Source organism: Panthera uncia, chromosome C2 (assembly GCF_023721935.1).
Source record: "Panthera uncia isolate 11264 chromosome C2, Puncia_PCG_1.0, whole genome shotgun sequence".
Lineage (NCBI taxonomy): Eukaryota > Metazoa > Chordata > Mammalia > Carnivora > Felidae > Panthera > Panthera uncia.
In genome coordinates this window covers 68,907,534-68,920,856 of record NC_064810.1, presented here as the reverse complement: position 1 = coordinate 68,920,856, position 13,323 = coordinate 68,907,534, and the positions used below count along the sequence as shown (strand labels likewise).

Sequence of the window (13,323 nt, the reverse complement as noted above, 5' to 3'; positions counted from 1 at the left end):
TGAACATTCAGAAAGTTTGCTGGGCCCCATCCCAAGTACAGAGAGTATTGCAATGAATCCAAGATTGAATCCCTGCTCTCTTGGAGCTACTATGGGTGGTTTTTTTTGCTTTCCGCCCCAGGTTGCTGGATTTCCTCACTTTGTCTACCCTTGGCTCTGTACACCTTGAGAGGTGGGGCAGATGCTCCTAGAACAGCAAACCTGTGGCTGGTAGGAGGCCTACAGACTTCTAAGGGCCAGCATTACAGTAACTAGGATAATCTCTGTCAGAAACCTCAGTTCCTCCCTAGCCCAGGAAAATCCAGTTGACCCGCTGGGGTGTACACACACACACACACACACACACTCCTCCACAAGTCCTGAGCCTCCTCACTATTGTTCCTTCTTCTACCTTAATGGAGACAATACCTGGCACCTGTTCTCTTCTTTGGAGATATTGGCAGAGCCTGTAATCATGCTTCTAGGCCTTACCTGAATGAACCCAGCAGCCATTTTCTTCAGAGAGATGGGTGAATGGGAGTTGAGAGGAAGTAACATTGAAGGTGCCTTCTGTCAGTCCCTAGGGGCTACGTTAGGGGACTTTTCCTAGAGGTAACTACAATCAATGATTAAGGTTGAGTTGGGACTGAGACTCCAGGACTGTGTTAGCCACAAGCTGCAGCGAGTGGATTTCGTTACCATCCTGGGTCTATACTCCTGTAGCTGAACAGTAAGGGAACCAGACCAGATTTCTTAGGTACTTCCAGCACTACAAAGCAATTGGCTTATGCATTACTAAATGCCTAGAATACTGGAAGAAGCCAGGGGATAGAATTCTCCACTCCATTAGTCTTACACGTGTTCTGTGAAGGCTGTTCCCTTTTGTTACTAGGACAGGTTATAATGCTCAGTACTTATGCTCCGTAAATATGCCTTGACTAAGAAAGGGCTACATGATCTAATGTCTCCAAAATACTTCCAAGCTGAAAAGTACTCTCATAGTTCCTGAGATAGCCAAGTTATTTATCTGAATCAGTTTGTGTTCCAAAGTTTTATGAGTCCGGGTGGGGTTTTTGCTTAGATAAAAGGCCTGCAAAACCGCTGGGCTTATTCTCAAACATCAGAATCACAGGAAGCACTTGTTAGAAATGCCTTACCCCAAATCTGAGGCAGCATCTCTGGTGGAGCCCAGAATTTGCATTTTAAATGCATGGTCAGGGCCTCTAATTTCATTACCTAGTGGGTCTTGGATGAGCTTCAGTAGAAGAGGCAGTGCTAGTATACGGATGTGGCCAGAGCTTATACCTGTGAAGGCCGGGTGTAGGTGACCCAGCGGGAATGGGACACCCCAAGATGTCTCATTGTATCTGAAAAACATATCTTACCAGTTCAGTAGTTCTTAGCATGCTTCTCAACACGCTGATGGATTAAGGACAGAGAGCCTTCAGCTGCAATTGCCACACTGACCCTCCTAAACAAGACCTTGAACATACAGGGTGGGGCCACCTGTTTCAAAATGGGCATCTGAGCTCGTACCCTTTACTCCCAAGACTGTTCCTGAAAAGATGAAAAGAAATATATAGAATGGGGGCAAATCTCTGTCACTACTGGAAAAGAGGGATCGTGCAGAAACTCAGAAGAACTGGTGGGAAAAATAGTGTATCTGGGACCAGAGAGGGGCTGCTCAACTGGTTATGGCACATGCGTGCAGGTGGGGCCTGTGAAGGTGCATGTCCCTGGCCCTACCTCAGTGGAAACCCAGAAATGTTGGTAACAGCGTCAGCTCTGTTGCTGGGCTCCTTTCTATTTCTGGTGAAGGCAGACTTTCTTGTCCAGGGTAGTTGGGATAATTGTGCAGGATCTGAGCAAACCTTCAAATGGAACCTTAGATGTCTTGACTATTGTCTTTAAACAAATGAAAGAGCAGCTCGTCCACTTGTAATCCAATAAGGCATGAGGAAGCTCTGCCTGCTTCAGCACAGGTCCATAACTGCTGCCTGTGATCGAAATGAAAGCCAGATATTGGCTTCAGGGTTGCAGTTACCATCACCTTCCCCACTTCCTATTTCCCTATGGATACCTCGACTATCACTTTTAAATAGAAAAGGAGAACAGCAAATATTTAAATATTATTTGGGCATCACATAAGGCACATGAAATACTACAACGGTTTGGGCCTTTTGATGTCTTAAAATTTTTGTGTCACAACAATTAAAAGAAAGTCTGATCTTTCAAATATGAAAGATCCCAACACAAGCAGGACTGTGACTGCCTAACCAACATCAATCTCAATAAAAAAAAGCTTGAAAATAAATTTATTATAGTAACAACGCAGTGATTACTCATCATTCAGTATTTTCTAAAGACTGTTAGAAATCCAGAAGTCACTCCAACACACAACCCATGAAAGAATCCAATCCATTAAATGCTGCTTATTATTTCACGCCACGCTTCTCAGGAGACCATGTATCTTCAAGGTCTTCACAAACATGTATCCAAGACACTCAAATTCCAAGTCTACTCAAATAAGCTTCCCAAGCAGCTTTTCGGTACAACTCAGCTGCTTCCAGACGATTTGATGACATTATTATGCCCCGGCCTACAATGATGATATCAGATCCTCGTTTGCCAATAACTTCTTGTGGGCTATTATACTGTTGGCCAAGATTATCCCCTGCAAAAACACCAAAGTCACTGTTCGTTAATAAAACATTAAAAAAAAAAAAATCAAGAAACTGATCATGACTTTTCTGAAAAAGTACCTAACCAATTTTTTTTTTAATATGAAATTTGTCAAGTACCTAGCCAATTTTAAATCAGTATGTGCCATTGCTTTCCATGCCCCTGCTGGACAGCAAGTGAGTAAAAGCAGGTGAAGTGACTCTTTGGATAGGCCAGAGACCCCCAGGGCAGAGAACGATGCTAGCCAACTCCTCTTCAATGTCTAATTTTAGAGCATTTATAGGTTAACAGTATCAAAAAACCATAAATCTTCTATGTTGCCAAAAAAAGTTCGTTACCAAAATAGCAAACCCAATAAAAACTGACCTTGCAATCAGACATTTATACTATACGTCTTAGAATCACTGTGACACGGTTGAAAAATTCCTCACAAACCTCTAATCTGACCACAGCCAAAGTGAGCCTTTCTGCACCCATTAAGTACCAGACTATGTACAAATCCCAATTCTTAGTTTTGACTACTGCCTTTCTTACTCTATCACAATTTGTTTTAACTTGGTTTTTTTCATGTTTGTTTATTTATTTTGAAAGAGAAAAAAGAATGAGTGGGGGAGGGGCATAGAGGGAAAGAGAGACTCTCAAGCAGGTTCCAGACTGTCAGCAGAAGTTGATGTGGAGCTTGATCTCATGAATTATGAGATCATGACCTTAGCAGAAATCAGGAGTTGGAGGCTTAAGCAACTGGGCCACCCAGGCACCCCAATAATTTGTTTCTTAGTTAAGTATAATTATACAGAATATCCTAGTATTCAGGTGTACATCATAGTGATTCGATATTTTTATACATTAGGAACTGATCCCCAAAATAAGTCGTTGCTATCAGTCACCATATAGTTATTACAATATTGACTATATCTATACATTACATCTCCGTGGTTTATTTTATATCTAGAAGTTTACCTCTTAATCCCCCCTTCACCTATTTCATCCATTCCCCAACTGCTCCCTCAACTAGTAACTAACACTTTGTTTCCTGTATCTATGAGTTTGTTTCTGCTTTGTTTGGTTTGATTTTTCAAGATTCTAATATAAGTGAAATCATCAGGTACTGGTCTTTGACCTATTTCACTTGGCATAATACCCTCAGTATGTCGCAAATAGCAAGACTTCACCTTTTTTTCCCATTATAGATATATATCACACCTTTCTCCATTCATCTATTGATGGATACTTAGGTTGCTTCCTTATCTTGGCTATTGTAAATAATGCAGCAATGAATATATGGGTGCATATATCTCTTCAAACTGGGATTTTTTTCCTTCTGATAAATACCCAGAACTAGAATTCCTGGATTGTATGACAGCTTTATTTTTAATTTTTTGAGAAACCAGTACTGTTTTCCACCATGGCTATACCAATTTACATTCCTGCTAACACTAGTGGACTAGGGTTCCCTTTTCTCCACAACCTGGTGAACACTTGTTATTTCTTGTCTTTCTGATATTAGCTACTCTGACTGGCATGAGGTATTATCTCATTATGGTTTTGATCTGTATTTTCCCTTATGATTAGTGATGCTGATATCTTTTCATCTATCTGCTGACCACTATCTACCTGTCTCCTTTGGGAAAATGTCTATTCAAGTCGTTTGCCCATTTTTTAATACAATGTTTAAGTTCTTTATATATTTTGGATATTAACCTTTTATTCTTATCTGATATAGGACTACTTGTAAATTCCTTCTCCCATTCAATGGGTACCTTTTATTTGATGGTTTCCTTCACTGTCCAAAAACTTTTTAGTTGGATGCAATCCCATTTATTTTAGTTTTTGTTGCCCTTGCCTAAGGAGACCTGTCAAAAATATAGTGCTAAAAGAGCTTACTGCCTATGTTTTCTTCTAGTTTTATAACTTCAGGTCTCACATTCAAGTTTAATACGTTTTGAATTTATTTTTGTATGATTTAAGAAGTGGTCCAGTTTCATTCTTTTCCATGTAGCTGTACAGTTTTCTCAGCACCACTTATTAAAAAGACTATTGGGGCACCTGGGTGTCTCAGTCAGTTAAGCATCTGACTTTGGCTCAGGTCATGATCTCACAGTTCATGGGTTCGAGCCCCGCATTGGGCTCTGTGCTGACAGCTCAGAGCCTGGAGCCTGCTTCAGATTCTGTGTCTCCCTCTCTCTCTGCCCCCTCCCCTGCTCACACTCTGTCTCTCTCTAAAATAAACATTATGGGGCACCTGGGTGGCTCAGTTAATTAAGTGTCTGACTTGCGCTTAGGTCATGATCTCATGGCTTGTGAGTTCGAGCCCCGCGTCGGGCTCTCGGAGCCTGGAGCCTGCTTCAGATTCTGTGTCTCCCTCTCTCTTGGCCCATTCCCCAGCTCACACTCTGTCTCTCTCTCTCAAAAACAAACATTAAAAAATAAATAAACATTTAAAAAAATAATAAAAAGACTATCTTTTCCCCATTGTGAATTCTTGTCTCCTTTGTCATAGGTTGACGAGGTTAAGAGTGGCTTTATCTTTGGGCTCTCCCTTCTGTTCCATTCATCTATGTGTCTGTTTCTATGCCAATAACATACTACTTCAATTACTATAGCTTTGTAATCAGGAAGCATAAGACTTCCAGCTTTGTTCCTCTTCCTCAAGACTGCTTTGGCTATTCAAAGTCTTTTGTGGTTCTATACAAATTTTAGGATTCTTTGTTCTAGTTCTGTAAAAAATATCACTGGTATTGATGGAGATTGTACCGAATCTGTACATTGCTTTGGGTAGTATGGACATTTTATAATTCTTTAAATCCATGAGCACATAACACTTTACATTTGTATCATCTTCAAATCTTTCACCAATGTCTTAACAGTTTTCAGAGTACAGGTCTTTGACTTCCTTGGTTAAATTTATTCCTAGGTATTTTATTTCTTTGGATGCAATTGTAAATGGGTTTTCTTCTCTTTCTGATAGCTTATTATTAGTACATAGAAACACAACTCATTTCTGCATGTTAATTTTGTATCCTGCAACTCTACTGAATTCATTTATTCTAGTAATTTTTTGGTGGACTCTCAGATTTTCTGTAGAGACATACCTTGTTTTACTGCATTTCACTTTACTGTGCTTTGCACATACTGTTTTGTGTTGTTTTTTTTTTTTTTACAAATTGAAGGTTTGAGGCAACCTTGTATTCAACAAGTCTATTGACCTGATTTTTCCAATAGCCTGTGCTTACTTTGTATCTCTATCACATGTTCGTACTTGTCACAATATTTCAAACTTTTTCATCATTGTTGTAGTAATCTGTGATCAGCGATCTTTGATGTTACTAACATAACTGTTGTGGGGCACAACAGACTGCCCATATATGATGGTGAAATTAGTAAATGTGTGTTCTGACTGCTCCACCAGCATCTCTCTCCCTCTTCTTGTGCCTCCCTATTCTCTGGGACACAGCAATATTGAAATCAGGCCAGTTAATAACCCTACATGGCCTCTTAAGTGTTCAAGTGAAAGGATGAGTTGCATGTCTCTCATTTTGAATCAAAAGCTAGAAATCACTAAGAACAGCAAGGAAGTCATGTCAGAAGTCAAGGCAGGCTGAAAACTAGTCCTCGTGCACCAAACAGCAAAGCTGTGAATGCAAAGGAAAAATTCTTGAAGTAATTTCTTGAAGTAAAAGTGCTACTCTACCGAACACATGAAAGATAAGCAACACCACCTTATTGCTGATATGGAGAAAGTTTTAGTGATTTGGATCAAAGACTGAACCAGCCCTTAAGCCAAAGCCTTATCCAGGGCAAGGCCCTAACTCTCTTCAATTCTATGAAGGCTGAGAGAGGTGAGGAACCTTCAGAAGAAAAGCTGGAAGCTAGCAGAGGTTGGCCCATGAGGTTTTAAGGAAAGAAGCCGTCTCCATAGCATAAAGTACAAGGTGAAGAGGCAGGTGCTGATGTAGAAGCTGCAACAAGTTATCCAGAAGATCTAGCTCAGGTAATCAATAATTCATTAATTAGTGAAGGTGGCTACACTAAGCAACAGATTTTCCATGTAGATGAAACAGCTTTCTTTTGGAAGATGCCATTTTGGACTTTCATAGTTAGAAGTTAATACCTGGCTTCAAAGTTTCAAAGTTTGTTGGGTGCTGATGTAGTCTGTGACTTTAACCTGAAGACCATGCTTATTTACCATTCTGAAAAATCCTAGGGTCCTTAAGAATTATGCTAAATCTTCTCTGCCTATGCTCTATAATGGGACAAAGACTGGATGACTGCACATTTGTTTACAACATGGTTCACTGAGTATTTTAAGCCCACTGTTAAGACCTCAGAAAAAAAGATTCCTTTCCAAAAATCACTGCTTACTGACAATGTACTTGATTTCCTAAGAGCTCTGTTGGAGAGGTACAATGACATCAATGTCGTCATGCCTGCTAATACAATATCCATTCTAAATCCATAGATCAAGTGGTAATTTCAAATTTCAAGTCTTATTATTTAAGAAATAGGTCTTATAAAGCTATAGCTGCTACAGACAGTGATTCCTCTGATGGAAAGTACACTGAAAATCTTCTGGAAAGGATTCACCATTCTAGCTGCCATTAAGAACATTTGTGATTCATGGAAAGAGGTCAAAATACCAGCATTCACAGGCTCTAACCCTGATGGATGACCTTGTGGGCTCAAGACTCCAGTGGAGGAAGTAACTATAGATGTAGTAGAAACACCAAGAGATCTAGAATTAGAAGTGGAGCCTGAAGAGGCAACTGAATTGCTGCAGTTTCCGGATAAAACTATAACACATGACGCTTCTAAGAAAATTTTTTTAAATGTATGTTTATTTTTGAGAGAGAGAGGGGGGCGGGCAGAAAGAGAGGGAGACACAGAATCTGTAGCAGGCTCCAGGCTCTGAGCTGTCAGCACAGAGCCCGACATGGGGCTTGAACTCACAAACCAAGAGATCATGACTTGAGCTGAAGTCAGACGCTCAACCGACCGAGCCACCCAGGCGCCCCGTTACTTGCTTCTAATGGACGAGCAAAGACATGGTTTCTGGAAATGGAAACTACTCTTGGTGAAGATGCTGTGAAGACTGTTGTAAGGACAACAAAGGATTCAGAATATTACCTCAACTTAGTTGATCAAGCAATGGCAGGGTTTGAAAGGACTGACACCAATTTTTAGTGGTTAAAAATGCTATCAAACAGCACTGCATGCTCCAGAGAGCATGCAGAGAGCATTGTTCATGAAAGAGTCCATCAACTTACTTCACTGCTGTCTTATTTTTAAAAATTGCCACAGCTACCCTAATGCTCAACAACCACCACCATCACTCAGCAGCCATCAACATCATGGCAAGACTCTGCACCAGCAAAAAGATTGCAACTTGCTAAAAGCTCAGATAGCGGTTAGCTTTTCAGCAATAAAATATTTTTATTTAAAAAAATTTTTTTAATGTTTATGTATTTTTGAGAGAGAGACAGAGCATGAGCGGGGTAGGGGCAGAGAGAGAGACACAGAATCCGAAGCAGGCTCCAGGCTCTGAGCTGCCAGCACAGAGCCTGACACGGGGCTCGAACTCACAAACTGTGAAATCATGACCTGGAACGAAGTCGGAGGCTTAACTGACTGAGCCACCCGGGCGCTCCTGCAATAAAATATTTTTAGAGGCGCCCCGGTGGTTCAGTCAGTTAAGCATCTGACTTCGGCTCAGGTCATATCTCGTGGTCTGTGAGTTCGAGCCCCGCGTCAGGCTCTGTGCTGACAGCTCAGAGCCTGGAGCCTGTTTCGGATTCTCTCTCTCTGACCCTCCCCCGTTCATGCTCTGTCTCTCTCAAAAATAAACGTTAAAAAAATTAAAAGTATTGTTAAAGTATGTACTTTGTTGTTTTAGACATAAAGCTACTGCACACTTAATACTCTACAGTATAAACACAACTTTTATATGCACTGAGAAACCAAAAGCTTCACTTGGCTTGCTTTATTGGCAATATTTACTTTATTGGCACTATTTATTGCACTGGTTTGGAACTGAAGCCACACTATCTCTGAAGTATTCCTGTGTATAGTATCATGTCATCTGCAACTACTGAGTTTTACTTTCTTTCCTTTTCAATTTAGATGACTTTTATTTTTCTTGCCTAAATATGCTGTCAGCAGGACTTCCAATGCTATGATGAATATTTTTTTATTGAGGTATAACTGACATATAACATTAGTTTCAGGTGTACAAAATTAATGATTTGGTATTTGTATACACTGCCAAATCATCACATTGACTACCTGACAATTATCACCTTAATTACAAAAAAATTTTTTTTCTGTGATAAGAATTAAGACTCTCTTAGCAACTTTCCAATATGAAATACAGTATTACTAATTATAGTCACCATGCTGTACATTACATCCCTGTGACTTATTTTATAACTGGAAGTATGCACCTTCGACACCCTTCACCCATTTCACCTACTTCCTACCCCAGCCTCTGGCAACCACTAGTCTATTCTTTTTATCTATGAAACTTGTTCTAGTATTATACTCCACATACAAGTGAGATCATATGGTATCTGTCATTCTCTGACTTATTTCATTTTGCATAATGCCCTCAAGGTCCATCCATGTTGTCACAAATGGCAAAATTTCATTATTTTTATGTCATAATATTTCATTGTGTGTATATATATTCCATGGTGTACACACACGCACGCACACACACACACACACGTATACATCTCTATTCATCCATTGACACTTAGGTTATTTCCATATCTTGGCTATTATAAATACTGCTGCAATGAATATGGGGGTACACATATCATTTTGAGTTAGTGTTTTGTTTTCCTTGGATTAATAGCCAGAAGTGGAATTAATGGGTCAGATAGTTCTTTTTTTTAATTTTTTTAAATTTTTATTTTTTTAATTTATATCCAAGTTTAGTTAGCATATAGTGCAACAATTTCAGGAGTAGATTCCTTAATGTCCCTTATCCTTTTAGCCCACCCCCCTTCCCACAACCCCTCCACTAACCTGTTTGTTTTCCATATTTAAGAGTCTTTTATGGTTTGTCCCCCTCCCTGTTTTTATATTGTTTTTGTTTCCCTTCCCTTATGTTCATCTGTTTTGTCTCTTAAAGTCCTCATATGAGTGAAGTCATATGATTTTTGTCTTTCTCTGACTAATTTCACTTAGCACAATACCCTCCAGTTCCATCCACGTCGTTGCAAATGGCAAGATTTCGTTCTTTTTCATTGCCGAGTAACACTCCGTATACACCACATCTTCTTTATCCATTCATCCATCAATGGACATTTGGGCTCTTTCCATACTTTGGCTATTGTTGATAGTGCTGCTATAAACACTGGGGTGCATGTACCCCTTCAAAACAGCACACCTGTATCCCTTGGATAAATACCTACTAGTGCAACTGCTGGGTCATAGGGTAGTTCTATTTTTAATTTTTTGAGGAACCTCCATACTGTTTTCCAGAGTGGCTGCACCAGTTTGTGTTCCTACGCAGTGCAAAAGAGATCCTCTTTCTCCGCATCCTCACCAATATCTGTTGTTGCCTGAGTTAATGTTAGCCATTCTGATTGGTGTAAGGTGGTATTTCCTTGTGGTTTTGATTTGTATTTCCGATGATGAGTGATGTTGAACATTTTTTCATGTGTCGGTTGGCCATCTGGAGGTCTTCTTTGGAGAAGTGTCTATTCATGTCTTTTGCCCATTTCTTCACTGGCTTGTTTAGTTTTTGGGTGTTGAGTTTGAGAAGCCCTTTATAGACTTTGGATACTAACCCTTTATCTGATAGGTCATTTGCAAATATCTTCTCCCATTCTGTCGGTTGCCTTTTAGTTTTGCTGACTGTTCCCTTTGCTGTGCAGAAGTTTTTTACTTTGATGAGGTCCCAATAGTTCATTTTTGCTTTTGTTTCCCTTGCCTCTGGAGACATGTTGAATAAGAAGTTGCTGCAGCCAAGATCAAAGAGGTTTCTGCCTGCTTTCTCCTTGAGGATTTTGGTGGCTTCCTGTCTTACATTGAGGTCTTTGATCCATTTTGAGTTTATTTTTGTGTATGGTGTAAGAAAGTGGTCCATGTTCATTCTTCCACGTCGTGTCCAGTTTTCCCAGTACCACTTGCTAAAGAGACTGTTTTTATTCCATTGAATATTCTCTCCTGCTTTGTCAAAGATTAGTTGGCCATACGTTTGCGGATCCATTTCTGGGTTCTCTATTCTGTTCCATTGATCTCAGTGTCTATTCTTCTGCCAGTACCATACTGTCTTGATGATTACAGCTTTGTAATACAGCTTGAAGTCTGGGATTGTGATGCCTCCTGCTTTGGTTTTCTTTTTCAAGATTACTTTGGCTATTTGGGGTCTTCTCTGGTTCCATACAAATTTTAGGATTGTTTGTTCTAGCTCTGTGAAGAATGCTGGTGTTATTTTGATAGGTATTGCATTGAATATGTAGATTGCCTTGGGTAGTATTGACATATATATATATATATTTTTTTTTAATCTTTATTTATTTTTGAGATAGACAGAGTAAGAGCAGGGGAGGAACAGAGAGAGAGAGAGAGGGAGACACAGAAGCAGAAGCAGGCTCCCTGCTCCGAGCTGATTGACATATATTTTTAACTTTTTGTGGAAGTTTCACATGGTTTTCCATGTTGGCTATACCAATTTACGTACCACCAATAGCGCACAAGGGTTCCCTTTTCTCCACAGCCTTACCAACACTTCTCGTCTTTTTGATAGTAGCCAATCTGACAGGTGTGAGGTGATATCTCACTGTGGTTTTGATTTGCATTTCCCTGATTAGTGATGTTAAGCATCTGTTCATGTTGGCCATCTGTGTAAAATGCCTTTTCTGATCTTCTGCCTATTTTTTAATTGGATTATTTTTTTGGCTATTGATGTACATGATGAGTTTAATATATGTTTTGGGTGTTAACACTTTATCAGATATATGATTAGTGAATATTTCCTCCCATTTAGTAAGTTGCTTTTTAACTTTGTTTATGATTTCCTTTGCTGTACAGAATAGTTTAATATCGTTCCACTTATTTTTGCTTTTCTTGCTTTTAGTTTTGGTGTCAGATTAGAAAAATCACTGCCAACACTGATGTCAAGGAGCTTATCACCTATGTTTTCTTCCAGGAATTTTATGGTTTCAAGCCTTATTTCAAGTCTTTAATCCATTTTGTATTAATTTCTGTGTATGGTATAAGACAGTGACACAGTTACATCCTTTTGCCTGTCCAGTTTTCTCAACACCATTTTATTATTTTTTTAAATTTTTTAAAATTTATATCCAAATTAATTAGCATATAGTGAAACAATGATTTCAGGAGTAGATTCCTTAATGCCCCTTACCCACTTAGCCAATCCCCCCTCCCACAACCCCTCCAGTAACCCTCAGTTTGTTCTCCATATTTATGAGTCTCGTCTGTTTTGTCCCCCTCCCTGTTTTTATATTATTTTTGCTTCCCTTACGTTCATCTGTTTTGTCTGAAGTCTTCATATGAGTGAAGTCATATGATTTTTGTCTTTCTCTAATTTCACTTAGCATAATACCCTCCAGTTCCATCCATGTAGTTGCAAATGGCAAGATTTCATTCTTTTTGATTGCCGAGTAATACTCCATTGTGTGTGTGTGTGTGTGTATATATATATATATATACACACACACACACACACACACCACATCTTCTTTATCCATTCATCCATTGATGGACACTTGGGCTCTTTCCATACTTTGGCTATTGTTGATAGTGCTACTATATAAACATGGGGGTGTATGTGTCCCTTTGAAACAGCACACCTGTATCCCATGGATAAATGCCTAGTGCAATTGCTAGGTCATAGGGTAGTTCTATTTTTAATTTTTTGAGGAACCTCCATACTGTTTTCCAGAGTGGCTGCACCAGCTTGCATTCCCACCAACAATGCAAAAGAGATCCTCTTTCTCTGCATCCTCGCCAACATCTGTTTCTCAACACCATTTTATTGAAGAGACTGTCCTTTCCCCATTGTATATTCTTAGCTCCTTTGTCATAAATCAATTGATCATATTTGCATGTGTTTATTTCTGGGCTCTCTTCTGTATTCCACTGATCATTGTGTCTGTTTTTAAACCACTACCATACTGTTTTGATTACTATAGCTTTGTAATTATAGTTTGAAATCAGGGAGTGTGAAACCTCTAATTTTGTTCTTTTTTCTCTAGATTGCTTTGGCTATTTGGGATCTTTTTTGATTCTATACAAGTACTAGGGTAGTTTATTTTACTTCAGTGAAAAATCTCACTGGAATTTTGATAGGGAGTGCACTGAATCTGTTGATATATTTTGAGTAGTATGGACATTTTAACAATATTAATTCTTTCAATTCATGTGCATGAGTATCTTTCCATTTATTTGTATCTTCTTCAGTTCTTTCATCAATGTCTTACATTTTTCAGTATACAGGCCTTCAACTTCTTTGGTTAAATTTATTCCTAGGTATTTTATTCTTTTTAATGCCATTGTAAATGCGATGCTCTTAATTTCCCTTTCTGACAGGATATTAAGTGCAGAGAATGCAAGATTTTTGTATCCTGCAACTTGACTGAATTCGTTTATTAGTTCTAACCTGTTTTTGGTGGTCTTTCAGGGTTTTCTATATAA

General features: G+C 39.1%; 1 protein-coding gene across 2 annotated transcripts in view; it reads right to left on the bottom strand.

Moving 5' to 3' along the window:
• Positions 1–2,156: 2,156 nt before the first annotated feature.
• UMPS (uridine monophosphate synthetase) overlaps positions 2,157–13,323 on the bottom strand; it is a 32,477-nt gene continuing 21,310 nt past the window's right edge. Inside the window, exon 6 of one of the 2 annotated variants that reach the window (XM_049629461.1) lies at positions 2,157–2,653. In XM_049629461.1, the coding sequence (XP_049485418.1) occupies positions 2,484–2,653 (170 nt within the window). In that variant the 3' untranslated portion in view covers positions 2,157–2,483. The remainder of the gene's footprint in view (positions 2,654–13,323) is intronic. The other variant, XR_007457499.1, reaches the window with a different exon arrangement.